This window comes from Armigeres subalbatus, chromosome 2 (genome assembly GCF_024139115.2).
Source record: "Armigeres subalbatus isolate Guangzhou_Male chromosome 2, GZ_Asu_2, whole genome shotgun sequence".
Lineage (NCBI taxonomy): Eukaryota > Metazoa > Arthropoda > Insecta > Diptera > Culicidae > Armigeres > Armigeres subalbatus.
In genome coordinates this window covers 120,599,561-120,627,178 of record NC_085140.1, presented here as the reverse complement: position 1 = coordinate 120,627,178, position 27,618 = coordinate 120,599,561, and the positions used below count along the sequence as shown (strand labels likewise).

The following is a 27,618-nucleotide window of genomic DNA, read 5'->3' as shown; positions in this document are numbered from 1 at the left end:
AATGCCTCACTTAATCGTCGGCATCTTTGGAGCGCAGTCTCTCTTTTATCATCCCCAGTTTTAATACTGGGGGATATGAATGCACATGGTATTGCATGGGGCGAAACTAGAGACGATAATAGAGCGCCTATTTTCTATGATTTGTGCGACGATTTCAACTTGAATATTTTGAACACAGGCGAAGTAACTCGAATAGGACCTCAAGGTCAGGAAAGTCGAATAGATCTGTCTTTATGCTCTAATTCACTATCATTAGATTGCACGTGGAAGGTAATCCAAGATCCCCATGGTAGTGACCACATGCCGATAGTCACCACAATCAAAAGCGGCTATCAGCAATCAGTGCCAGTTAATGTTCCTTTCGACCTCACGAAAAACATTGACTGGCAAAAATTTGCATCGGCGGTACAAATTGGTATTGAATCAACTGATATTCTTCCACCACTGGATGAATATCGATTCCTCTCCGAATTGATTCATAAATGCGCACTAGAAGCTCAGAAACGACGCGTTCCAAGTACATCTGTCATGAGAAGACCAGCCACTCTTGGATGGGATGATGAATGTACTAAGTTGTATTCTGAGAAATCTGATGCCTTCAAGGCTTTTCGTAAACACGGAAGGTCTGAGCTATTTGAAGAGTACTTGAGGCTTGAAAGAAAGCTGAAAAATCTTCTCAAGGCTAAAAAAACGTAGCTACTGGCGACGTTTTGTCGAGGGACTATCACGAGAAACCTCAATGACAACACTTTGGAAAACGGCCCGCAACATGCGGAACCGCACTTCCACCAACGAGAGTGAAGAATACTCCAATCGATGGATATTCAACTTCGCAAAAAAGGTCTGTCCAGATTCCGTACCAGCAGAACCGCTATTTCGAGAATCAGTCAATGATCCCGGTTCTTTGGGTGGACCATTCTCAATGCTGGAACTTTCTATGTCTCTTCTTTCATCAAATAACTCTGCTCCGGGATGCGATAACATCAAATTCAATCTTCTTAAACACCTCCCCGATATCGCAAAAAGACGATTACTTGACCTGTACAACTGTTTCATGGAGTACAACATTGTGCCACCAGAATGGAGACAGGTCAAAGTAATAGCTATTCAAAAGCCTGGGAAACCAGCGTCTAATCACAATTCATACCGACCGATTGCCATGCTATCGTGCATGAGGAAATTATTGGAGAAAATGATTCTTTCAAGAATTGATCATTGGGTCGAACAAAATGCATTACTATCAAATACTCAGTTCGGTTTTCGAAAAGGTAAAGGAACAAATGATTGTCTAGCGTTGCTCTCTTCAGATATACAGCTGGCCTATGCGCACAAGGAGCAATTGGCTTCAGTATTCTTGGATATTAAGGGCGCTTTTGATTCAGTTTCCATTGAAGTACTGTCAGACAATCTGCACAGTAGTGGATTACCCGTTATTTTGAATAATTTCTTGTACAATTTGTTGTCAGAAAACAAATGAACTTTACACTCGGCACTCTGACAACTTCCAGAAATAGCTACATGGGCCTTCCTCAAGGATCATGTTTAAGTCCCTTGCTTTATAATTTCTATGTTAAAGATATTGACAATTGTTTGGAAGGACAATGCACGCTCAGACAACTTGCAGATGATGCCGTGATCTCTTTAAGAGGTTCATGTGCAGAAGTCCTGCAAGGACCATTGCAAAGTTCCCTAAATAATCTGACTGTTTGGGCCAGACATTTAGGGATCGAGTTCTCTCCGCAAAAAAACTCAATTGGTTGTGTTTACTAAGAAGCGGTACCCTGCTCAACTGAAACTCAAGCTGTTGAATGATGACATCAACCAATCGTTATCTTCAAAATACCTTGGGGTCTGGTTTGATTCTAAGTGTACCTGGAAGACCCATATTGATTATTTGATAGAGAAATGCCGAAAAGGATTCATTTTCTACGTTCTATCTCCGGAACGTGGTGGGGCGCTCACCCGGAAGATCTCATCAAACTATATAGAACGACTATTCTCTCTGTTTTAGAGTATGGCTCTTTCTGCTTCCTCTCAGCAGCTGATTGCCACCTGATCAAATTGGAACGAATTCAATATCGTTGTTTGCGTATTGCTCTTGGCTGTATGCATTCAACGCATAACATGAGCCTGGAGGTGCTTGCTGGAGTCACTCCTTTAAAGCACCGCTACTGGGAGCTCTCACTTAGAATACTGATCAAATGTGGGACAAGTAACACACTTGTCTTAGAAAATTTCGATAATATGCTTGAACTGATTCGTCAGTCAAGATTCCTGAGGGTCTACCTCAACTACATATCGACAGATCTTTGTCTTCCATGTTATAATCCACCACGAGTTAACTTCATCAACGACAGTTCCTCCATTGAATACGATCTGTCCATGAAACATGCAATTCAAGGAATACCAGATCATCTTCGAAATCTTTCCATTCCCCCTATTTTTTCAGAAAAATATGAACATGTCAATTGCAACAACAGATATTTCACTGATGGTTCTCGCATCAACGGATCCACTGGCTTCGGTGTCTTCAATGTAAATTCAACCACCTTCCGAAAACTTCAGGAACCGTGTTCGGTTTATGTTGCTGAGCTGGCAGCAATTAACTTCGCTTTGGGGATAATTTCCGATCAGCCCGTAGACCATTATTTCATCTTCTCGGATAGTCTTAGTTCTATCGAGGCACTCCGGTCGATGAAACCTGTTAAGCACGCATCTTACTTTCTTACAAACATAAGAGAGCAGATGCGTGATTTGGTCGAAAGATCATTCAAGATTACCTTTGTATGGGTCCCATCCCATTGCCTAATCTATGGCAATGAGAAGGCGGACTTGCTAGCAAAGGTGGGCGCACAGGAAGGTGAAGTTTATGACAGACAAATCTCGAACAACGAGTTTTTCCCATTAGTTCGTCAGAGTACTCTTCAAAATTGGCAAACGATTTGGTCACACAATGAACTTGGACGGTGGCTATTTTCCATAGTTCCTAAAGTTTCTGCGCGAGCGTGGTTCAGAGGTGAGGACTTGAGCCGAGGCTTCATTCGCACGATGTCGAGGCTTATGTCCAATCACTATTCACTAAACGCACATCTCTATAGAATAAACTTGGTCGATAGCAACCTATGTAGGTGTGGAGCCGGTTACGATGACATCGATCACGTAGTTTGGTATTGCTCGGAAAACGACGCCTCCAGAGAGCAACTATTGGATACCCTTGTGACTCGAGGTAAACAACCTTACAGGGAAGTAAGAAGTGTTTTGGGGGATCGCGATCTGGTATATATGCAGGCTATCTATGTATTTCTTTGCTCATCTGCCCTCAAAGTCTAATATTTCTTTTTTTATTTTTCCAAGTTTTTTTTTCTTGTCTCTGTCTTATTGTTCCGTGTACCATGAAGCTCTGGCCGTCCGGAAGATGCTCCCTGACGAACCACAACTCGAACATGACGCTACGATACAACGTTTTTGACGTCAAATACCCGGATGAGCAGCTGAAATACCCCAAACCAAAATCCCAAACCTGTCCATCCTGAAATTACGCAATCTAACCTTGAGTCGCCACGAGTATCTTGGTCAATGTCCCTTTCCTCTTACTAACTGTTCTTAATAATGATATAGTTTATAAATATCATAAAGAGTCTCGGCTCCGTTAAGTGTTATACACGCCTGAGCCTGTCAAATAAATGCAATAGATAAAAAAAAAAAAAAAAGCATTTGAAAATCGCAGTCACAATTCTTCTCACATAGATATTTGTTCATTTGAAACGATTGACGGTTACAATTGGCTCTGATTAATTCTTCCACGTACAGGAAAAATTTGTATGACATGCGTCAATTGGACAAAATACGCCACCCAATTTTCTTGGTTCAAATGATTGTACGACAATTCCCCGAAAACCAATTCCCCGAATGCAATTTCCCCGAATGTAATTTCCCCGAATGTAACAATTCCCCGAATGCAATTTCCCCGAATGTAACAATTCCCCGAATGTAACATTTCCCCGAATGGAACAATTCCCCGAAAACAAAATACCTCTTGCAAACACATCTTCGCAATCGACTGTATGCGTCCGAAAAAAGCAGCGTTCAAAAATACATTCAAGAGTGTCTTATTTGAGATTATCAGCTGAATAGCTTTTGGTAGTATTTGTAGTTCTTGATCAGAGTAGGGGTGAATGGTCCAAAATGCACCCCTGGGGCAAAATGGCCTCACTCATATAATCTGTTGTAGTACATTTATGAACGAATATTACCATTACAATTCATAATTAGTTATCCATCATTGAGCTCCATTGGAAAAATTAAGCAAAATCCCTTCATATTCACTCAAATTTAACGATTTGCTATTCTTCCACCACATCCGTAAGATTTTCGTTCAATGCATTAAGAAAAAACAAACAACCATGCGTTCACCATCATTTTACATGCAATTGAGTCATTTTAAGCCACCATTCGGGCGTTTTGCCCCAGGCCTATTTTTAAAACATTTTTTAAATGCGTTAGAAAGTCATGAAAACCTTATTGTTTTGAATGGGAGATCGTTGTGAAATGTAGCTGGGTTTGTAAATTTTGCACCTATACGTTGAAATCGTTGGGTATTTTTGTTTATATGGGCAAAAACATCGAAAAAGCTTAAGGGGTGCATTTTGGACCGTTCTCCCCTACAGTGTTTTCTAAGGAAGCAATGGTGGATGTGAATCCTTGTAAACAAAAATAATGAGTTGCACGGAAAGAGGCAATGGTGAATGTGATTCTTTCTTTAAAAAGAATGCATCTGCTCGGAATAATGCAATGGTAAATGTGTCCCTTGTTCAGTGGATGTTTCACCAGATATTGAATGTTATTATTCGTTCTTTAATAACATGTATCTGCCCTGAATATGGGTGATGTGATGCATTCTTTAGAAGCTGGCATTTTTCAAAGTAAGAAAATGGTAGATGTGGTCCTTCAAAAATAGGCGTTAGCTCGAAATAATGCAATTTTTTTTTATTCTTTATTACCGAGACTTTCAGCCCGAGGCTGGCTCGTCTCGAAATGAAAAGATAAATGAATTGAGAATGAGAATAAGGACTAATCTGATCTCTTATTTTGATGCAGGCGAATTTGGCCAGCATAAGGAAAAAAATATATAAGCAATATGTATTGAATCTTCTTCTTCTATCTTCTATCTTCTATCTTCTCTTTCTATATCTATCTATCTATATCTATATCTATCTATCTATCTATATCTATATCTATCTATCTATATCTATTCTATTATATATATATAAAACTCAATCACAGAGAAACAGACGTCTCACTCAACACATGTTCCATCGTTCACCTTTTCAACGGAAGATTCAAATTTTTGGAGGTGGTCAATCGGCCACCGATGGCGCTTCCATCGATTTAGCTTGTGTTTGACGTTTGCACACTACCGCCATCTGGTTTCCGATTGTCCAATCACAGTACATTTAGCATTGGGCGATAATGTTTCCGTGACGATGATTTTAATTCCATTTTGTTCTAAGTGAGACGTCTGTTTCTCTGTGACTCAATGTTTGTATGTTTGTATGTATGTTTGTATGTATGTTCCAGCATAACTTCTGAACGCATTGGCCGATTTCAACCAAATTTGGAACACACATTCTTTATCTTAAGGAGACGACGATAGGGGGGTTAGGGATGCTCTTTAGAAAAGTGGGAGGGTGTGGGGGGAGGGGTATTGCTAAGGTATCGATCAACTCAGTGTACCTTCTGAACCCCTTGGCCGATTCCAACCAAATTTGGAACACACAATCTTTATCTTAAGGAGACGACGATGGGGGTTAGGGATGCTGTTTGGAAAAGGGGGAGGGTATGGGGGGAGGGGTATTGCTAAGGTATCGATCAACTCAGTGTACCTTCTGAACCCTTAGGCCGATTTCAACCAAATTTGGAACACACGTTCTTTATCTTAGGGAGACGATGATGGGGGGGGGTCATGGATGTTCTTTGGAAGAGGGGGAGGGTGTGGTGGGGAGGGGTATTATTTAGTTATCAATCAACTCACTGTACCTACTGAACCCCTTGGCCGATTTCAACCAAATTTGGAACACACATTCTTTATCTTGGGGAGACGATGATGGGGGGTCAGGAATGCTCTTTGGAATAGGGGGAGGGTGTGGTGGGGAGGGGTATTGCTTAGTTATCAATCAACTCACTGTACCTACTGAACCCCTTGGCCGATTTCAACCAAATTTGGAACACACATTTTTTATCTTAGGGAGACGATGATGGGGGGTCAGGAATGCTCTTTGGAAAAGGGGGAGGGTGTGGTGGGGAGAGGTATTGCTTAGTTATCAATCAACTCAGTGTTCCTTCTGAACCCCTTGGCCGATTTCAACCAAATTTGGAACACATATTCTTTATCCTAAGGAGACGGCGATAGGGGGGTTAGGGATGCTTTTTGGATAAGAGTGAGGGTATGGGGGGAGGGGTATTGCTAAGGTATCGATCAACTCAGTGTACCTTCTGAACCCTTTGGCCGATTTCAACCAAATTTGGAACACACATTGTTTATCTTAAGGAAACGACGATGGGGGTTAGGGATGCTAATTTAAGATTGGGGAGTTAAGATTGCTGTTTAGAAAAGGGGGAGGGTGTGCGGGGAGGGATATTGCTTAGCTATTGATCAAATCAGTGTATCTTCTGAACCCATTGGCCGTTCTCAACCAAATTTGGAACACACATTCTTCATATTAAGGAGACGACGATAGTGTGGTTAGGGATGCTCTTTTAAAGAGGGAGGGTATGGGGGGAGAAGTATTGTTCAGCAATCGATCAACTCAATGTAAGTCTTGAATCTAATGACCGATTTGAACCAAATTTGATACCAATACCTTTTTACTGAATGGGTCAATTCACACAAAATTTGTAAACACGTAATCTCTGCCCAAAACTATTATAGAGAGGCTGGGAGACACTTTTGGAATGCGGGAGGTTATTGGGGTTGGGTATTGTTTAGAAAACGACTAAATTTAAAATCCCTCTCCGGTGTTGAACTTAGTCTGTAGATTAAAAAAACACCTTAACAAAGATTTAAAAAATAAAATAAAATGAAATCCCTCTTATTAAGTTCATTCGAGGTTCTTTGACATTGTACAATGCTCCGAAAACAAATTTCCTGAATTCCTCAAAAAAGCAAATCTTCGACAATAACATTTTCCCGGAAATAACATTTCCCCGAAAATGACTTCAACGAAAATGATATTTCCCAAAAATGATTCTTACCGATACACATATCCCAGAATATGACATTTCCCTGAAAATGACATATCCCTGAATGAAGCAGGCCATTAACATAACACTATTTGGCCTAAGGTCATTTGACATGAAGGGCATTTGGGTATTTATGAACAGCATCAGAAAAACCTTTCATAGAAAGCATTCTGGGTATACAACAATGGTAATTGTTACCCTTCATCGGAATCATGGTTTGCCCAGTGAAAAGCAATGATTCATTTGTTTCCTTCTGAATGGTGGATGTGTTTGCTTCTTTAAAAGTAGGCATTTGCCCGGAATAAGGCAATGGTGAGTGTGATCCCTTCTTTAAAAATGGGGGTTTGCCCGGAATAAAGCATCGGTGGATGTTTTTCCTTCTTTAGCAATTGACGTTTGCCCGGAATAAGGCTATTCAAACCAACGATCTCTTTTTCAAGATATGTCAATGCTTCCAAAAGCCTTCTTTAAATCAAATGATGAAGTATCAATAAGTTAACACAATTACTCTGTTGACCAATTGGTTTTATCTTTTTTTGATTGTGAAAAAACTGAAAACCAAACTGGCAATTCCGAGCAAGGCCGGGTACATAAAGCTAGTGTATTATATTTAACCGAAAAACATTTTCTCGGATTAATTTTCTCAATATAGCATTAGGTGGTCTGTAACATTCGCAGTGTGACTTTTGATGGATTCTACCTTTTTCAGAATGACCTTTGAAAGAATGCCGTTTTTCAGAATTAAACAAATTAGCATTTTCTCAGATAAGTGTGGTGTAATGTAACAGCAGTTTTGAACCATATAATTGCTTCATATCAATCATTTATTATACCTGGCAAGCGTGCTACTTGCTTAGTAGACGAATTATCTCCCCTTTTTGCTTTATTGTGGACAGAGTTTCTGTCTCGAGAGGCCTTAATTTGAAGAAGGCATTATCTCCTCCATTCTCATTACACCGGACAGACGCGGTCATTTAAAGAAGGCGTTGTTTCATTTTTTCACTTTATTCCAGACAAACGAGTTCATTTAAAGAAGGGGCTATCTATCTTCTTTGCCGGGCAAATGTGTTCATTTGTAGAGGACATTATCACTTCCTTTCCGGTCGATGCTATCATCTAAAGAAGGAATTATCTCTTACCGTCGTCTTATACCGGACAGACGCGTTCATTTTAAGAAGACATTCCCTTGGCTTTAAACCGGCCAGATTCATCATACCGAGCAAACTTATTAATTTAAAGAAAGCATTACCTCCTCACTTCGTCTTATACAGATCAAATGCGTTCATTCAAAGAAAGCATTGCCTTCTTTCAGCGCATTGTCTTCATATTCAATGGCTTCACATTCTATCTGAAACATGGGCTGTTTTTCAACTTAGTGTTCTATTATTATTTCCACAGTTATCGAAAGCTTTCCTGTACCCGCCAGTTGCATGAATGTCTTGTGTAGCAAGTACACAAGTTACACTGTACACAAGGCGCCGAAAATGCTTCCCACCCTGAAGCATCTTAGGCTGCACCGAGAATCGAACTCGCAAGTTCCGGATCGGCAATCATAGGCCTTTGCTCGCATGACTTACTTAATACCCATCGCCTCGTGCCGCACTAAAAAGAAGGGAGATGCATTCGGGGAATTGTTACATTCGGGGAAATGTTACATTCGGGGAATTGTTACATTCGGGGAATTGTTATTCGGGGAAATTGCATTCGGGGAAATTGCATTCGGGGAATTGTTATTCGGGGAATTGTCGTACAATCGTTCAAATTGAAAGCGGCTGAAGCCAAGCAACATTGGTAAATGCCATCACATAAAACACTTAAAAAAATATAGGGTAAATGATATATTTTGAACATGTACATATTTTGGACAAGCCTGAACTTCTTCGATCAATTTTAGATAATGTGTAGGAAAATTTTTATCGAAAGTATGATCATTACATACTTTTACCTCAACTCTAGCGGCTCCTGATGAGAATTTACAAATCAACTATTATTTATCTTTAAAATTACCTAAATTGTAATGCTTTCTACCAAAGTGCCTGCTAGACGCCAGTATGCAGGAGAACATGCATTATAGGACTCTTCGTAACATGCACCTGAAACACGTTTAAATTGGTTCAAACGGCAATCTCGAGGTCCTGCGGCCAAAGTTTAATTGTAATTGAGATACTAACATATTCCAATCGCTTAACATGAACTTGAGACGGACGAAAAAGGAGTGACCAAAATGAAGTTATGTTTTTATGCATCAGACATTTATTGGTCACCCCATGTACAGTACATGGATGAACCATTAATTGCCAACTTTCAGGCTGTTTTCAATGATATCGATAAGATTGCGAAACAATGTTAATTTCTGGTTTAATCTATGTCAGTTAAGCAAATAAATGCATTTAAATGATTGTGGATACGTGTAGGTAGGTCATACCATTGAGATCTGTAGGTGGCCATTCTTAAATTAGGAGAAAATGACTCTGTCCAAAATATATGCATTTTCCATGTCGAAATTATATATTTGATGTCCAAAAAGAAAATATTTCAGTTCGCAGTATATCACAGTTTACACCTAGTAAACGTAATTTACTCAAAAATTGGGCAATGGAGACACAAGACTAATCATAGGTTATGTATTTGGATGAACCTAGTGGTTTTCAATTGTTTTATACTATTCAATCTCGATATATTTTCTAATGAATGTCCTGCGCTTGTCCAAGATACATCATTTACCCTATATCTAATTTTTTTTTGCTTTTCTCTATACTTTTAGTAGGGGAAAATACCTATTCTTGGCAGTCTAAGACATTCGCCAAATTGAATGATAAAAATAATGAATAATTACACTAAAACACAGGTATAGTTCAACTGGTATACATTCGTATGCTCTTCCTTTGATGATTGGTGTTCACTTAATATAATATCTTTTACCACAAACTTAGTAAATTTAATATAAAGTAACAGGTCAAAATTTCTTCTATTGGCATAGCAATTTCTATTATCAGCAATGATTTTGCTCCCTTCAGCAACTAGACATGGAAGTAGAAAACTAGTAATGTATTGGTGCCAGATGCTGGTTGTTTATATCCTCTAGTAGTAAAATTCATTCATAATAATCGGCCACACGCTCATCTCGCTTCACTCAATTTTGGAAGAAATTTTATTAATTATCAAAACTGGCTTAAAACAAAACATGAATTTTAGCCTTGGCATCAATTTTATGTCACGTGGAAGATAGGCAAAAACATTTAAACACATTGTAAATAAATTTTACCCCTTATGCGGCCAACAAAAAACAGACGTGAATGGCAGATAGGGTACCCGTGTACCCAGATATTGACAATTTCATAACTTTTACCATTTTTAACCTATTTGAATAATGTTGGCCATTTTGGAGAAGGAAACTTACATACTTTTCGTCCGCTGCCAAGATTTACATCTTTTGTCTTTTGTAATGCCTTAGAGTCTTCACGCGTAAGCAAAAGTCTATCAACCAGTTTCAAATATACAACTTGCTCTTTACGGTCCTTAGATTTGAAGGTCCTTACATGATATGTTTGTTTCATCAAAATAATCATGGGGGTTGTGTACAACGACGTAAACTATGTAAAACCAAATCTATACACATCAGATTGAGCTGGAGCCACCTCATTCGTACACTACGTTCCACAGTCGAATAATTGATAATACCCTAAAAGTAGGCAATTATTTATGGTTGAAATGCGCTATGTAGGAACGGGAATGGTTATGATTTTTTTGATGAGCTTGGAAAGTATTAAAGTTGCAAAAGGAAAACGGTTCTGTCAGCCACATAAGGCTTAAAATACTACGGTGTGGCTATCACTTTTGATATAATTCATGGTCTGAGTAAAAATCTGAATAGAAGCATTTGTATTCTAACACTTTTTTAAAATAAATGCCAACGTCCGATATTTTGTTCGTAGTTTTGCTAAAATCAAATCACATGGAACTGAGCGTGGTATTTTTTTAGCGTGTGTTTGATATGCTCACAAACACATTCTCTCGTTCTATTCCGAAGTGCGCTGCTGCCAAAGAAAACGAACAGTACCAATTTTATTTAGTGAAACATAGAGCAAATATTGGATAAATTTGCTATTTGTGGTGATAATCAAGTGGTAATAAAGTGTAAAAAGTAGTTTACGTACCTAATTTGTCGTATCATACACGATAAAGAGAAGAAACAGGCGATCCAAAAAAGTAAGTAACAGTTTGCTTTTCGTCTGCTGCTTTCTTGGGCGATGCAATAATGGCAAGGATTTCGTAGGTGCAAATTTGTTTCGGTGATTAATTCGTCAAATCTTGCTACTTTTACACAAATAACATTTTCAAATGAAAGCCTAGACTTGAGATTGTGTGATTGAATCAAATTTATGTTCATAAATAGTGTATGTTTGCTGGAAAACGCAAATATTGTTGAGGGTGCCAACAAATGTCGCACCCTGCCAAAGCCGTATTCTACCCTATTAGATATAAAAATATTTCCTCTTTAATACAAAATAGTCTGACAATTGACTTACTTAAAAAATAGAACTTACACTTGTTGTGCAGAATAGTGTGATCATTTTAGTGAAATATGTATATTGACATACAGGGGTTAGACAAAAAGGTTGAGATAGGTAAAATTATGTCGAAATTCAAATCAGCATAACTTTGCGTAGAATAATCCGATTTTGATAAAACCAGGACCATAAGAAGCGGACACTTTTCTAGTACACTGTCCCCCTGATAATGGTCCTTGGCCACCGAAGGTGTTCCGGGTTTTACCAGGGTATGTTCAAGATGCCTTTTTTCCACTGCTTGTCATTTTATGTGACGATTTCTTTCATCATGTTTTAAGCTTTCTATAAAAACTAGAACTAATATGCCGACCAATGGTGGCTGTAGATCAAGAGTTCATCAAAGCTACGCAGAGATGTGGCCATTTCCGTAAAAACGGTTCAGAGAACATGATGAAATGATAACAGATCGGAATAATGCAAATATGAGTATCTAACTTCATGGCTTTACGAGCCGATGATTACATAAACATTTCCAAAATGATAGTGTCCACTGCTACCCTTATAGCAGGTTCCAAGGGCCTTCCAGGAGGGGTCGTTTTGGCACCATTTGGAACCATGGATATATGGATGTCAAAATTCATATTTTCCAAAGACGATGAATATAGGATCTTTATCAAAGCGGCTCTGTCCCAGTGTGGGGATGTAATGCCAATAAGAAGATTCTTTGATATACAAAGAATGTTTATGCCAAATTTGAGCATAGTCAGTCATAAAAAAAACCCTGCCAATAATAGAACAAAACCTGCCAAAGCCGTCATTCCCCCTATTCGATTACATGGATTGCGATTCGATAACATAGATTGTTTTCGGCATCAACTTGATATTTTAGCAAGAACGATTATGTGCAAAAAACTGTATGCAACTCGTTGCAAAATTCGATTTTTATTTCAGATCTCGTTTATTTATCCATTCCTTAGCTGTGCGGTACAATGCACGGTTACAAGGCAAGATATTTGGGGGTGGCTGGGTTCGATTCCTATTCCGGTCTAGGAAATTTTCAGGTTGGAAAATTTATCGACTTTCCTGGGCATATACGTACCATCGTGTTTGCCTCATGATATACAAATGCGAAAATGGTAACTTGGTTTACAAACCTCGCAGTTAATAGCTGTGGAAGTGCTGCGAGATGTAATGCCAATGAAGATGAAGAAGAAGATTATTTATCCAACTCGTACTGGAATAAAAATCAACGTTTTGCAACTAGTTGCACAGATTATTATTTCACAACCCGCAGAAAATATGTAGTTTCATACAGCAATGTAATTGCAATATATTTAACATTGTTTTTTTCTATTTCATTGCTTCTAATTGAGGATTTTGCAAAAGGTTTTGGTCGTCCTGATGATTGATTAAAAATGTTCCATATTTGAAGCTTGTTTAAGCTATACTTTAAAGCAAAACCTTTAAAACTAGCTTCTTTAAAGACATGGCTCGCATTATATTTTATCATATTTCATTATTGGGATCAGGTAAAAAATGGGAACGGACCCTAACTTATATTTTAGCAGTATCTATCTGAAAAATAATTGTAGGGTAATGTTATCTTGCTCAATCACTTTTACACACTTTTAGTCGTGTAGCGTGTCACTAGACCTTCTTAAATGCTCAAACAGACTTTGACAATATGATTTCGAGATAACTGCATTTCGCTCGAAGCGCTGTGACACTGCTACGCTTTTCGACTCGTAACTTTGGAACAGATTGTCCCAAGAAGTAGACACTTGAAAGAATGTTTGAGCTAAAAAAACAATTTTTCAAACTTCCAGAGTGTACACCTCTTTAAAGTAGTTTAGACCTGTCATGCATCTACCAAAAATTATGCATCGTGGAAAATCGTGGTTTACCCACTTTGAAAGATGTATTCAAGTATTTTTGTTTGTGTTTGACCACCTGATATGTAGAAATTTATTTATAAAAAATATGTTCTTGTGCAAGTCCTCAACGTGTTCGTATTATTTCACCACATTCTCTTCTAGATTATACTGTGTGAAAGCAATGTTGGTAGAAGTGGTATAAAAATGTATCATACTGTTAATTTCCGCCTGCAAGTATGCTAAATGTATGCACAAGTGTGTTGATACATCTCATAAAGTAAAATGTTGAGGCCGAGCTTTTCACAGCACCAAGCTCGTGCTTTGAAAGCTCTAGCCCTTATTTATATCCATGGTTGCCAAACGTGCAGCTCAAATCTCAATAGCTTTTTCTTCGAAAAGCTTTTTAGTGGAATTTCTTCTCTTATCATAACTTTATAGTTACTTTTGATTGTAGTTTAAGAGCCCACTCATATATAAAAATGCCCAAATTTATGTTCATTCGAAGGCTTTCGGCGAATATATAAAGGATCAGAGTTAAATTCCTCAGGAAGATGGACCTCTTGTTAGTTATACACGAAATCACATTTATGGACCCCTCGATGTTTGTCAATTCTTGACTCATCAAAACTGCCATAACTCCAACATTCAATAAATTTTCTTAACCGATCTTAGAGGTCAGTATATCGTTGGAAAGAGGAAGAGTGTGGCCCTCCATTTGCAAAAACAAAACTGGCGGCAGCCAAATTAAATTTGGGCGCCATCTTGGATTTACTTTTGAAATGTTTTTTGTGCTTATTTCGCAATGCAACCACCGATCTTGAATATTAATACATCGTTGGAAAGCTTAGCCTATATTGTGTATATCTATTAGTTTTTAAAGGCCCATCTGACCAACGAACATTATTTTTTATGGTTTATGATACTACGACGTCAGTGGCTTGATTTCATACATTATTCTAAGCCTATGCAGAACATGTTTTGAAAATGAAGAGCATATGTATAACAGTAATTTCGAAGGCTCAAAACATTTGAGCATAACGGAGCCGCATTCATGTTTGTTGGATTTAATAGTTCAAGAATCTTGCTATTGAGGATTATAAAAGTGAAGCAGAGTTATTTTAGATTATTCTGAACTTATTTTTTCTAACATGTCATCGATGGAAAAATCTAGAATAGGAAAAAGAGGTCTTGTATTGGTATACATTTGAAGTACGTAGGAGAAATGCATTTACAGCGCGTTAGAAAATGCGTTTTTGTATTAATTCATTGGTGCAATAGGAGGAATTGACGTTTGGGCATTTTTTAATATTATTGATGTTGTGATAAATGGGCCGCTGATTTACCCAACAGATTAAAATCTTTATTTAAAACTAATTATAATGACACTTTAAAAACGCAGTGTGGTTACTAGTGCGTGGTCAATGCACTCAATGAATGACTGTCTGTTGCTGTCGGCTGACAGATCGTTTCCTCTCGTTCGCTCGCTCGGAAGACGTCAGTCGCTCTGACAGATTGTGTCAGACGATGAGTGCGTTTCAGGGTCGTAGGGTGGTCCTCCCCCTCCGGTAGCCAGTAGCTTTCCGGTAGCCAGTAGTTGTATATGACTCGACCAATCCGTTCTAGTACTTGAGCGGGTTCCCATGACCAGGTATTGTTCCGATGTACTTTCGTCCAAACCAGCTCTTCTGCATCGTAGTTTCTTGCTTTCGTGCCATGCTTACGGTTGAACCTTAACTTTCTTGCTTTGATTCGGCTTGCTTGTAGAACGAAGTTGGTGGTTTCAGTAGATCTAGTGATGTCCTTAATTTTCTTCCCAGTAACAATTCTGCTGGTGACTTCCCTTCAGGTGCGCTACTACAAGGAGTAGCGGTAGCACGGTAGCACAGAAGAAATGTGTCAATAGCATCGCGGAGTGTTTCTCCTACCGATGTGATTTTACGAAGTCCTCGCTTGAATGTGTCGACGAATCTCTCGGCGAGTCCGTTTGACTGTGGATGATACGGCGGCGTTTTCAAATGTATTATGCCACTGTTACTGCAAAAGGCTTCAAAATCTTCACTGGTGCACTGTGTACCGTTCTCTGTAACCAATGTTTCCGGCATTCCATTTCTGGAAAAGATCTCACGGAACATGGCCACTGTAGCGGACGTTGTAATACGTTTGGTAAAGATGACGTTTGGCCACTTACTGAATGCGTCGACAACAATCAAATAGTAATTACCGTCGACTGGTGCAGCATAGTCTGCATGAATCCGCTGCCAAGGTTTTTCTGGTGTAGGCCAAGATTCCATGTTGGTTTTACTGGTGGTCTTGGCTGCTTTCGAACATTCTACGCACGTACGAACACGATGATTGATCTGCTCGTCGATTCCAGGTCAATAGACGTAGCTACGTGCTATGGACCGCATTCTTTCTACTCCAGGATGTCCTTTGTATAGTACTCGTAGAACTCGATCTCGAAATTTTGATGGAATAACCAGTCGTTCCCCATAAGTGAGGCAATCGGAGACAATGGCTAAACTGCCCCGACGCTGGTAAAACTGTTGAAGCTGTGGATCGCTGATGTTGGACTGAACGAATTGCTTAACCTGCTTCAATACTGCATCCGACTGTGTCCCTGCTTGAATCATCTTGAACGTGACTGGCAGAGCTTCCACTGATTGCTTGAAGGATGTCTTCCAGTTCAATCGTTGCGATGACGTATTCTTCATTCGGACGCACGTGAGTGTTGATCAGGCGAGAAAGGATATCAACATAACCAAAACTTTCCGTACTCATTCCCAGTGCGGCATTGGACTGAGTCAGACGCATATAGTTTACAGTTTGTATCTCTTCACGCGAATTACTCGAAAAGTGCGCTTTTGTTTTTCGGCGCGGTGTGTCTTTTTTGTTGAGTTTCGCAAGGTGAAATCCTGCCGGCTAGAGGGAAGCGGGCTGCATTTGGTAAATCACCAACCGGTGATCAGTGCAGCGCCGTGAATATTTTTGGATTGGCTTCCATCATCATACAAGGACGGTCGTAGGTAGCAGCGAAGCAGCGACGAAAAGGCTAAGTACCTAAACGCTTTTCATTGTTCGCACATCATACCACGCTTCTGTTCACACAGCGTGGGGTTGGCTTCACTTTTTCTGGAACAGGAATGACCGGCCGGGGCAGACAGAGTGGGCGTTAGCCTGGTGCGAAAAATTGTTTTTGTCTTAAATAAATTTTTTTAAGTTTTTTTTTTCTTCGCATACATGGACGAAGCGAGTGGAGGCGATTCGCCTTCAACAGACAATGTTGTTCGCACGCGATTTTACCAGGCCACATCACCTGGTCCCTGGGTTGTTTATTTCCGGCAGAAAGCGAAAAGCCTTGATTTTCTAGGCATCAAGCGTGATTTGACGCGTCGTTTTCCGAAAACTGATTTTCATCAGATTAATCGGAACAAACTACGTGTAACCGCACCTACATATCAGGATGCAAATGCAATCGCAAAAGACCAACTGTATAGTGTAGAATATTTAGTTTATGTGTCCTCGCGAGAGGTCGAAATTGAAGGTGTCATAAACGCAGCGAGCCTGACTTGCAAGGATGTACTTGCAGGAAAAGGTCGTTTAAAGAATGCCCTGCTATCTACTGTGGATATTCTGGATTGCAAGGAGTTGCATTCAGCTACCATGGTAGATGGTAAAAAAGTATTTTCTAAGTCTGGTTCGCTTCGGGTGACGTTCGCCGGTTCGATTCTCCCAAAATATGTAGATATTGAAAATATGTTATTTCCGGTGCGGCTTTTTGTGCCAAGGGTGTTTAATTGTACCAACTGCAAACAGTTGGGGCACACTGCCGAGTTTTGCGACAACAAGCCCCGTTGTGGCAAATGTTTTGAGAAGCATAGGGAGGAGGCCTGCCAACAACTAGCAACAAAATGTGCTTATTGTGGTTTGGATCCTCCCCATGGTTTGCAAGAATGCCCGGTGTACAGAAAGCGCACCCAAAAAGTGAAGCGCTCGTTGGTACAGCGCTCCAAGCAGTCGTATGCGGAAATGGTAAAGTCGCAAGACACATCCGCAACTGCCAACGCAACGGCTGCTGTTTCAGCCGCCGTTCAAGTTAGTGATTTTTATGATGTCATTTCCATTGACGAATCGGACTCTGACGTAGCCGATATGGATGATTCTGCGGAGGTACACGTACCCGAAAAGAGGAAGAAACTGTCTTCCCCGGGATTGCGCCGTAAGAAAACAAAAATCATCCCTAGAAGCTTGCCGAAATCTGATGGTAATGGGGGATTATTTAAAATTCCGAAGCAGCCTGTCTATACTGCTCCTTTTGACCCATGTTGCAGTAAGACATTCCCGCCATTGCCTAAAACTGATGTTACAAAGAAACATCAGTCAAGGAATATCTCTGAGCAGAAAACTGCTACTCGCACTTCCAAGAAAAGAATCTCGTCCAAGCGAGGATTGATATCCTTTAAGGACCTTGTGGAGCGTATTTTGAACTTATTCAATATTCCGAATTCATTGAGGCCAATCATTGACCTCTTTATTCCAACAGTTGAAAGTTATCTGAAGCAATTGACTGTTTCATGGCCCTTCTTGCAGGACTTGTATCTTTCGATGGATAATACGACCATACAAGATACAATCACTGTGCTGCAGTGGAACTGTCATAGTCTGAAACATAAATTGGACGTGTTTAAGTTTTTAATTCGCAACTCCGATTGCGATATATTTGCACTCTGTGAAACATGGCTTTCTTCTGAAGATGAAATCAACTTCCACGATTTTAACATTATTCGCCAAGATCGGAATGATCATTATGGTGGCGTTCTTTTGGGAATCAAAAAATGTCACACTTTCTACAGAATTTTCCGACTGTTAATGGTTTAGAAATCGTCGCTTGCCAAGTAAATGTAAAGAATAAAGACCTTTGCATAGCTTCAGTGTATATTCCCCCAAATGCCTCACTTAATCGTCGGCATCTTTGGAGCGCAGTCTCTCTTTTATCATCCCCAGTTTTAATACTGGGGGATATGAATGCACATGGTATTGCATGGGGCGAAACTAGAGACGATAATAGAGCGCCTATTTTCTATGATTTGTGCGACGATTTCAACTTGAATATTTTGAACACAGGCGAAGTAACTCGAATAGGACCTCAAGGTCAGGAAAGTCGAATAGATCTGTCTTTATGCTCTAATTCACTATCATTAGATTGCACGTGAAAGGTAATCCAAGATCCCCATGGTAGTGACCACATGCTGATAGTCACCACAATCAAAAGTGGCTATCAACGATCAGTGCCAGTAAATGTTCCTTTCGACCTCACGAAAAACATTGACTGGCAAAAATTTGCATCGGCGGTAAAAATTGGTATTGAATCAACTGATATTCTTCCTCCACTGGATGAGTATCGATTCCTTACCGAATTAATTCATAAAAGCGCACTCGAAGCTCAGAAACGACGCGTTCCAAGTACATCTGTTATAAGAAGACCAGCCACTCCTGGATGGGATGATGAATGTACTAAGTTGTATTCCGAGAAATCTGATGCCTTCAAGGCTTTCCGTAAACACGGAAGGTCTGAGCTTTTCGAAGAGTATTTGAGGCTTGAAAGAAAGCTCAAAAATCTTCTCAAGGCTAAAAAACGTAGCTACTGGCGACGTTTTGTCGAGGGACTATCACGAGAAACCTCAATGACAACACTTTGGAAAACGGCCCGCAACATGCGGAACCGCATTTCCACCAACGAGAGTGAAGAATACTCCAATCGATGGATATTCAACTTCTGTCTGTCCAGATTCCGTACCAGCAGAACCGCTATTTCGAGAATCAGTAGTTGATCCCGGTTCTTTGGGTGGGCCATTTTCAATGCTGGAACTATCTATGTCTCTTCTTTCATCGAATAATTCTTCCCGGGATGCGATAACATTAAATTCAACCTTCTGAAAAACCTCCTGATATCGCAAAAGACGATTACTTGACCTGTACAACTGTTTCATGAAGTACAACATCGTACCACCAGAATAGCGACAGGTGAAAGTAATAGCTATTCTAAAGCCTGGGAAACCAGCGTCTGATCACAATTCATACCGACCGATTGCCATGCTATCATGCATGAGAAAATTATTGGAGAAAATGATTCTTTCTAGAATCGACCATTGGGTCGAAAAAATGCATTGCTTTCAAATACGCTTTCGAAAAGGTAAAGGAACAAATGATTGCCTGGCGTTGCTCTCTTCAGATATACAGCTGGCCTATGCGCACAAGGAACAACTGGCTTCAGTATTCTTGGATATTAAGGGCGCTTTTGATTCAGTTTCCATAGAAGTACTGTCGGAAAACCTGCACAGTAGTGGAATACCAGTCATTTTAAATAATTTTTTGTACAATTTGTTGTCAGTTAAACATATGAATTTTACTCTCGGCACCCTGACAACTTCCAGAAATAGCTACATGGGCCTTCCCCAAGGATCATGTTTAAGTCCCTTGCTTTATAATTTCTATGTTAAAGATATTGACTATTGTTTGGAAGAACAATGCACGCTCAGACAAGTTGCAGATGATGCCTTGATCTCTCTAAGAGGTCCATGTGCAGCTGTCTTGCAAGGACCATTGCAAAGTACCCTAGATAATCTGACTGTTTGGGCCAGACTTTTAGGGATCGAGTTTTCACCGCAAAAAACTCAATTGGTTGTGTTTACTAGAAAGCGGAACCCAGCTCAACTGAAACTAAAGCTGTTGAATGATGACATCAACCAATCTTTATCTTCTAAATACCTTGGGGTCTGGTTTGATTCCAAATGTACCTGGAAAACCCATATTGATTATTTGATAGATAAATGCCGGAAAAGAATACATTTTCTACGTTCTATATCCGGAACGTGGTGGGGTGCTCACCGGAAGACCTCATCAAACTCTATAGAACGACTATTCTCTCTGTTTTAGAGTACGGCTCTTTCTGCTTCCTCTCAGCAGCTGATTGCCACCTAATTAAATTGGAACGTATTCAATATCGTTGTTTGCGTATTGCTCTCGGCTGTATGCATTCAACGCATAACATGAGCCTGGAGGTGCTTGCTGGAGTCACTCCTTTAAAGCACCGTTACTGGGAACTCTCACTTAGAATACTGATCAAATGTGGGACAAGTAACACACTTGTCTTAGAAAACTTCGATAATATGCTTGACCTGGTTCGTCAGTCAAGATTGCTGAGGGTCTACCTCAACTACATATCGTCAGATCTTTGTCTTCCATGTTATAATCCACCTCGAGTTAACTTCATCAACGACAGTTCCTCCATTGAATACGATCTGTCCATGAAACACGCTATTCAAGGAATACCAGATCATCTTCGACAAATATCTATTCCCTCCATTTTTTCTGAAAAATATGAACATATCAATTGCAACAACAGATATTTCACTGATGGTTCTCGCATCAACGGATCCACTGGATTCGGTGTCTTCAATGTAAATTCAACCACCTTCCGAAAACTTCAGGAACCGTGTTCGGTTTATGTTGCTGAGCTGGCAGCAATTAACTTCGCTTTGGTGATTATTTCCGATCAGCCCGTAGACCATTATTTCATCTTCTCGGATAGTCTTAGTTCTATCGAGGCACTCCGGTCGATGAAACCAGTTAAGTGTACCACGAAGCCCTGGCCATCCGGAAGATGTTCGCTGCTGAATTAAAATCGAGCACGACGCCATGCAAAACCGTCTTCAACGCAAACGCCCGGATGAGCAGCTGGAAGTAAAATATAACCTTGAGTCACCACGAGTATTATGGTCTATGTCCCTTCCCTACTAACGGTTAATGATAAGATGATACAAATTATAAAGATATCATACTTAAGAATTGCGGCTCCGCAAAGTGTCACACACGACTGAGCCTACCAAATAAATGAAATGGTAAAAAAAAACTTTCCGTACTCACGTATTTGATGTTGAAGTCGTACAGTAGCAGCGTTAATGCCCATCGGTAAAATCGGTAATATATTCTTATAATAAAACAGAAAAGGTTGGCTTCAGTGTCTCATAATTGACTCGACTTGAAGAAAACAGTAGCAGCTTATGCTATTTATACTACGCTAGGTACCTAATCTAATTGCCTTATATACCTATGTCGTGACCCGACCGAGATTTTTAGTCTCGACCGTTCGTCGCAACAATACTCAGCAAACTGATTGTCATTTCGCTCTCACACGATCATCCCGAAAAGTTTCTTGCTGGATGGAAACAAAATATCTTACAATCTTAGGTCGCTCGCTACACGTTTAAACAAAATATACTACAAATGAGTATAATTTAATTGGATAAGATAACTAAATGCAAATAAGACATTGAAGTAAAGTGAATATTGTTTCCGACACTTTATAGACCTGATCTTATCTACTACATTCTTCTCCTCCTCTACTCTACAGGAATGTTATGAACGTATAATTCAAAATTTCACGAAAAGTTTATGCAAAAATTATTTGAAACATAACACAATGAAGCGGAAAAAGCTGTAGATCACCAAATTCAATTTTGGTCAAATCCAATTCAAATGCAATCCAAATCCAACTCAAATCAAACACTCAGTCCAAATCAAGTCGAAAACCAATTCAAAGCCAATTCCGATCGAATCTAAAAAAAATCAATTTCTCGTTTAAATCTAATTTTATCTAATCTAAATTAAATCTTTATCCAATCCAAATTTAATTTGAATCCAAAACCAAATTAAATCCAATCCAAAATCAATCCAAATCCAGTCCGAAGCCAATCCATAACCAATGCAAAGCCAATCCATATCCGTCCAACCGAAGTCTCATCCGAATTCATCCCAATTCAATCCAAATCCAAATTCAAATTCAAATAAAAATAGTCCAAGAACAATTCAATTTCAATCCAAATCTATTCATATCCAATGAAATAATTAAAATCTAGCCATAGCCAATGAAATATACTCCAAAATCTAATCCAATTTTAATCGAAATCTATTGCAAATCCAATGCAAATTTAATCTGAAACCATTAGAAATCCAATTCAAATCCAATCTAAATTCAATTACTCATTCATATATAATCTTTATTCCAATCCAAATTCAATCTGAATCAAAATCCAATCCAATTCTAATATAATCAGAATCCTATCCAAGTCCAATCCAAATCAGGTCCGAATCAAATCCAATTAAAATATAGCCAAATCCAAAAACTCATTCAAGTCTCTTAATCCAATCCAAATTTAATCTGAATCCAATTCAGATACAATCCAAATCCAAATTCAAATACAATTCTAATCCAATCTAAATTTAGTCTGAATCTATGGCAAATCCAATTCAATCCAAATCCAATCTACATTCATTACAAATCGAATCCAAATTCAATTGTAGTGATAAACTTTGTCCTACTTAAAAATCACTTTAATAAAGAAACAAACAAAAAATCCAAATTCAACTCAAATCCAATCCACATTTAATCCAAATCCAATCCAAACCAAATGTAGTCAAATTAAATCACTCATTTAACTATAATCTTTATCTAATCCAAATTTTATCTGAATCCAATCCAATTCAAAGCCAATTTAATCCGAATACAATCGAAATCCATTTCAAATCCAATCCAAATGTAATGCAAATCCAGTCCGAATCAATTCCAATCAAAACCTAGCCAATTCCAAATAAATACTCATCCAGATCTAATCATAATCCAATCCAAATTTAATCCAATCCAGTTCAAATTCAATTTAATCAGAGTCCATTCCAAATCCAATCCAAACTTAATCGAAACCCAGTTCGAATCAAATCCAAATTTTGTCCAAATCGAATCCAATCCAAATTCAAGTATAATTCAAATCCAATCTAAATCTAGCCAAATCCACTGAAATACTCAATCATATTTTATTTAAATCCAATCTATATTTTATCGGAATCTATTGCAAATCCAATCCAATCCAAACCAAGTCTAATCTAAATTCAATACAAATCCTGTCCAAATCCAATCTAACACAAATCTTGCCTATTCAAATATTCTTTCGAATTTTATCTGAATCTATTGCAAATCCAATCCAAGTCCAATGAAAATCCAGTCCAAATACAATCCAAATATCAAATCAAATCCAGATCCAATGGAATTCTCATCTTAATTCAATACAAATCCAATACCAATACAGTTCAAGTCTAATGAACATCTCTAAATCCGATGTCAATTCCAAAAACGAGATTCAAATTGAAAATCCATCTTTGAATATTGATTTGCTAGAGTATATTTTCTAATTCAGTATTAAAATTTAATCTTTTGTTAATGTTTTTTTTTCTTTTTCTTTCTATCACCCGGCCTACTCCACTGCCCTTCCGTCAGGGAGCCTACCGGGGACGCTAGCCATCTTTGTCTTTTTTTTTGTATTTGTTTTCATTGTGCTCTCTTTTTTGCACTTTTCTGTCACCCGGCCTACTCCACTGCCCTTCCGTCAGGGAGCCTACCGGGGACGCTAGCCATCTTTGTTTTTGTTTTCATTGTGCTCTCTTTTTTGCACTTTTCTGTCACCCGGCCTACTCCACTGCCCTTCCGTCAGGGAGCCTACCGGGGACGCTAGCCATCTTTGTTTTTATCTTCATAGTGCTCTCTTTTTGCACTTTTCTGTCACCCGGCCTACTCCACTGCCCTTCCGTCAGGGAGCCTACCGGGGACGCTAGCCATCTTTGTTTTTGTTTTCATTGTGCTCTCTTTTTTGCACTTTTCTGTCACCCAGTTCACTCCACTGCCCTTCCATCAGGGAGCCTACCGGAGACGATAGCCATTTTTGTTTTTTTTTATATTGTGCTCTATTTTTACACTTTTCTGTCACCCAGCCTATTTCACAGCCCTTCCGTCAGGGAGCCTACCGGGGACGCTAGCATATTTCTTTTATTTGTCTCCATTTTACGCTTATATTTACCTGATTGTTTTCCTTATATCACTTCTTCCGGGGAGCACTAGCAAGACCAACAGATAAAAATCGTAATTTTACCGGCTGCGTCATTGTCGTGACCCGACCGAGATTTCTAGTCTCGACCGTTCGTCGCAACAATACTCAGCAAACTGATTGTCATTTCGCTCTCACACGATCATCCCGAAAAGTTTCTTGCTGGATGGAAACAAAATATCTTACAATCTTAGGTCCTGATCTTACAATCTTAGGACCTGATCTTATCTACTACAACCTACACTATATATCACTAACTAATTATCTTATTGCTTAGGTAGAAACTTGAAAAACCATTTCCGTTGATCTTTACTCAACAGCGAGGTTTGTTCCTGTCGGTAGTTTTACATGCTCTCAGCCATATTTACCGTGGAAACTTGAGGTGAAATACGAATGCAAAAATGGTACATTGGCTTAGAAACCTCAAAGTTAATAGCTGTGGAAGTGCTAAAAAGAACAATAAGCAATGCTTGGCAATGCCCCGTAGGGGATTTAATGGGAATAAGAAAGCGATGGAGAGTTTGATCCCTTCTTTAAAAATCAGTCAATATTTTCAAAAGTAAAGTATGCCTTTCAAGTCGAACGATGAATTATCAATAACAAAATACAATTACCCTGTTGACCAATTGGTTTTATCATTTTCCGTGTGTAAAAAAAATAGAATCAAACTGGCAACTCCGAGCAAGGCCATGTACCGGCCTAGTTTCATATAAAATGAAAAATGTATAGTTTACCCAGCGGTTAAGCGGTTGAGTTCACTGCACGAAGCTGCATGACCTCATTTTACCCCAATGCCTCTTATTGGGTATGTAATTCGCCAAGTTCGGAGTTACAAATAATCGATAAAACAGAACATATTCAACCTTAAATTTAGCCAAAAGTTGTGTTATATGAACTCTGTCTACTGCACGATGTTAAGAATTGAGATTTTGCTGATTTTACCCCATGTTCTCATATTCTTCAAATTGCTAACAAATAACCTCACATTACTAGTCTGATCTAGAATTTACCAGGGAGTCAAGTGGAGTTATTTTTGTCCCCGCAAGACTAAAGAAGCTAAAATATTGCTCATTTTACCCCACGATCTATTATTTTACAACTATTACCCAAAATGCCATGGTCTTCCGGAAACCATAACAAATAAGGGGCATTAGGGTAAAACGAGGCCTTGCAGCTTCGTGCAGTGAACTTAACCACCTTTGCACGATTTCCCAGAAAGTTCTACGATTTGTGTCAACATTTCCGCGCAATCCGCCGACACCGAACCGACAAATTGAATTCATTCGCGTTATGGACATTTTTTTACCCCATTGTGCATTGATTAGGTAAAATAGGTGGCCAACATTAACATTCTTCTTAATTATTACCCTTTTCCAACAGAGTCTTGGCATCTTCTGCGTGATCCAGCTAGTGATGCTACTGAAGCGACCAAAGCTGACCCTCCCCAACGGACACAACCAGTCGCTACGGATAAAGCGACCTCGGGAGCAAATACCGCTAGCCAGCACAATCGCTTCCACTTCCAGTGGTTTGACGGCCCACACGATGACCGTTTCGTCGTTGGGTCCGAGTGCGCCAATGGCGCACAGTAGTGCCAGCAGCACCCTGCAGAAGCCCCCGATCGCACAGAAACCGATTGTGCCGAAAATCGAACACCCAATCATCAAGTAGCGGTACCGGAACCCGGTGGGCTGTATTCTTTGAGTTGCATTTCTGAACGATTTTTATTTCCTAGTTTCCGGTAGGTGAACGTTGTACGTGTATGTACGATCTAAGGTATGTTGTAGAGAATAAGGCACAAAAGTGACTTTCGAATGCTCCTCGGAGGACTCAAAACTTAGACATTTAGATTTAAGGAGAAACCGGCCATCTCGTCCATTATTGATGTACTTAGAAACGCGTTGATAAAATTTTGTCGATTTTAATGATAAACGAGAGTACTTATCACTGCTATGTTCGCGTTGATGTAGAAGTGTAGCTTGTAAGTTTCCATCGATTCAGTCGTTATCTCCTTTTACCACGCTACCACACACTGAGTCGAACTGTTCGTTATAGATTTACAGTGAATTACACCTTCGATTACCTATTTCTATAAGATTAAAATCCCGAAACTGATTCAACGATTCCGGATACAAAATGGACAAAACTTATTTAAGTAGCTATGGATCAAGAAACATTTTTAATAAAACCTAATAATATTATTATGAACTATTGCGACATTGTACTGATCCGAAAGCCAATACGATTCCAAAAATTTGCTACGTTTTGAGAACAGTCACCTCTACTCCATAGTGCCTTTCGCACTCACAGTTCCGCACATACTATGCACAGGTAGCTTAGGATAGCGTACTGATAAGATAAGCCTTTGATGATGTACCTACAGTTTGCTTTATGATTCGTTTTGATTCATCATACAAGTGCAAGTATGTTACGAAAAAATGAATTATTACTGGGTCATATTGCGAACAGATTGATTGTTTTGGAGTGGATAGCAGTTGTGCATAGGCCGTTGCGAGATTGTTCAACGCTTTACTGCAGGTGATTCATTGAAGCGGAGGCAAAGAAAGGTGAATTCCCCATTCCCAGTAAATATGGTTCTGCTGGGTTGACTATATCGTTGTATTGATTCATCCAAAACCTTCTGCATTTCACATACATAACTCCAACAGGGTAATTAACAATTAATTAACAACTCGGCCGTACGAAAATCAAACGCATATGCAAATTAATATGAAATTTGCGAAAAAGAATCCAAGTGTCTTGGAGGGACTCGAACCCTCAACCTCCTACTCTCTAGATAGGCGTGATAACCCCTACGTTTGCGGAAAAGCAATCAACCTCCACCGCGGTTAGAGCACAGCCAAGCGAGTGCACATTGATTATTAAACGAGAGGTTATCCAACAGGGTAGATACACAAGTGCACGATAATCTGATTTCACGTTTTTTTCCTTATCTCGTTACGCTCAGGTTACGTAGAGTACCTAGTTGTTCGCTCCAAAATTTAACTTTTTATAGAATTTTATAAACCGATCAACTCAGCTCGAAGAATTGAGGTGTATGCT

At 39.3% G+C, this 27,618-nt stretch overlaps 1 protein-coding gene across 1 annotated transcript in view; it reads left to right on the top strand.

Annotated features, from left to right (window-relative positions):
• Nucleotides 1-26,763, top strand: part of LOC134210757 (tetraspanin-1) — a 130,456-nt gene extending 103,693 nt beyond the window's left edge. The window contains exon 5 of the mRNA XM_062687004.1: nt 25,936-26,763. Within this exon, the coding sequence (XP_062542988.1) occupies nt 25,936-26,226 (291 nt within the window). The 3' untranslated portion in view covers nt 26,227-26,763. The remainder of the gene's footprint in view (nt 1-25,935) is intronic.
• The last annotated feature ends 855 nt before the right edge of the window (nt 26,764-27,618 follow it).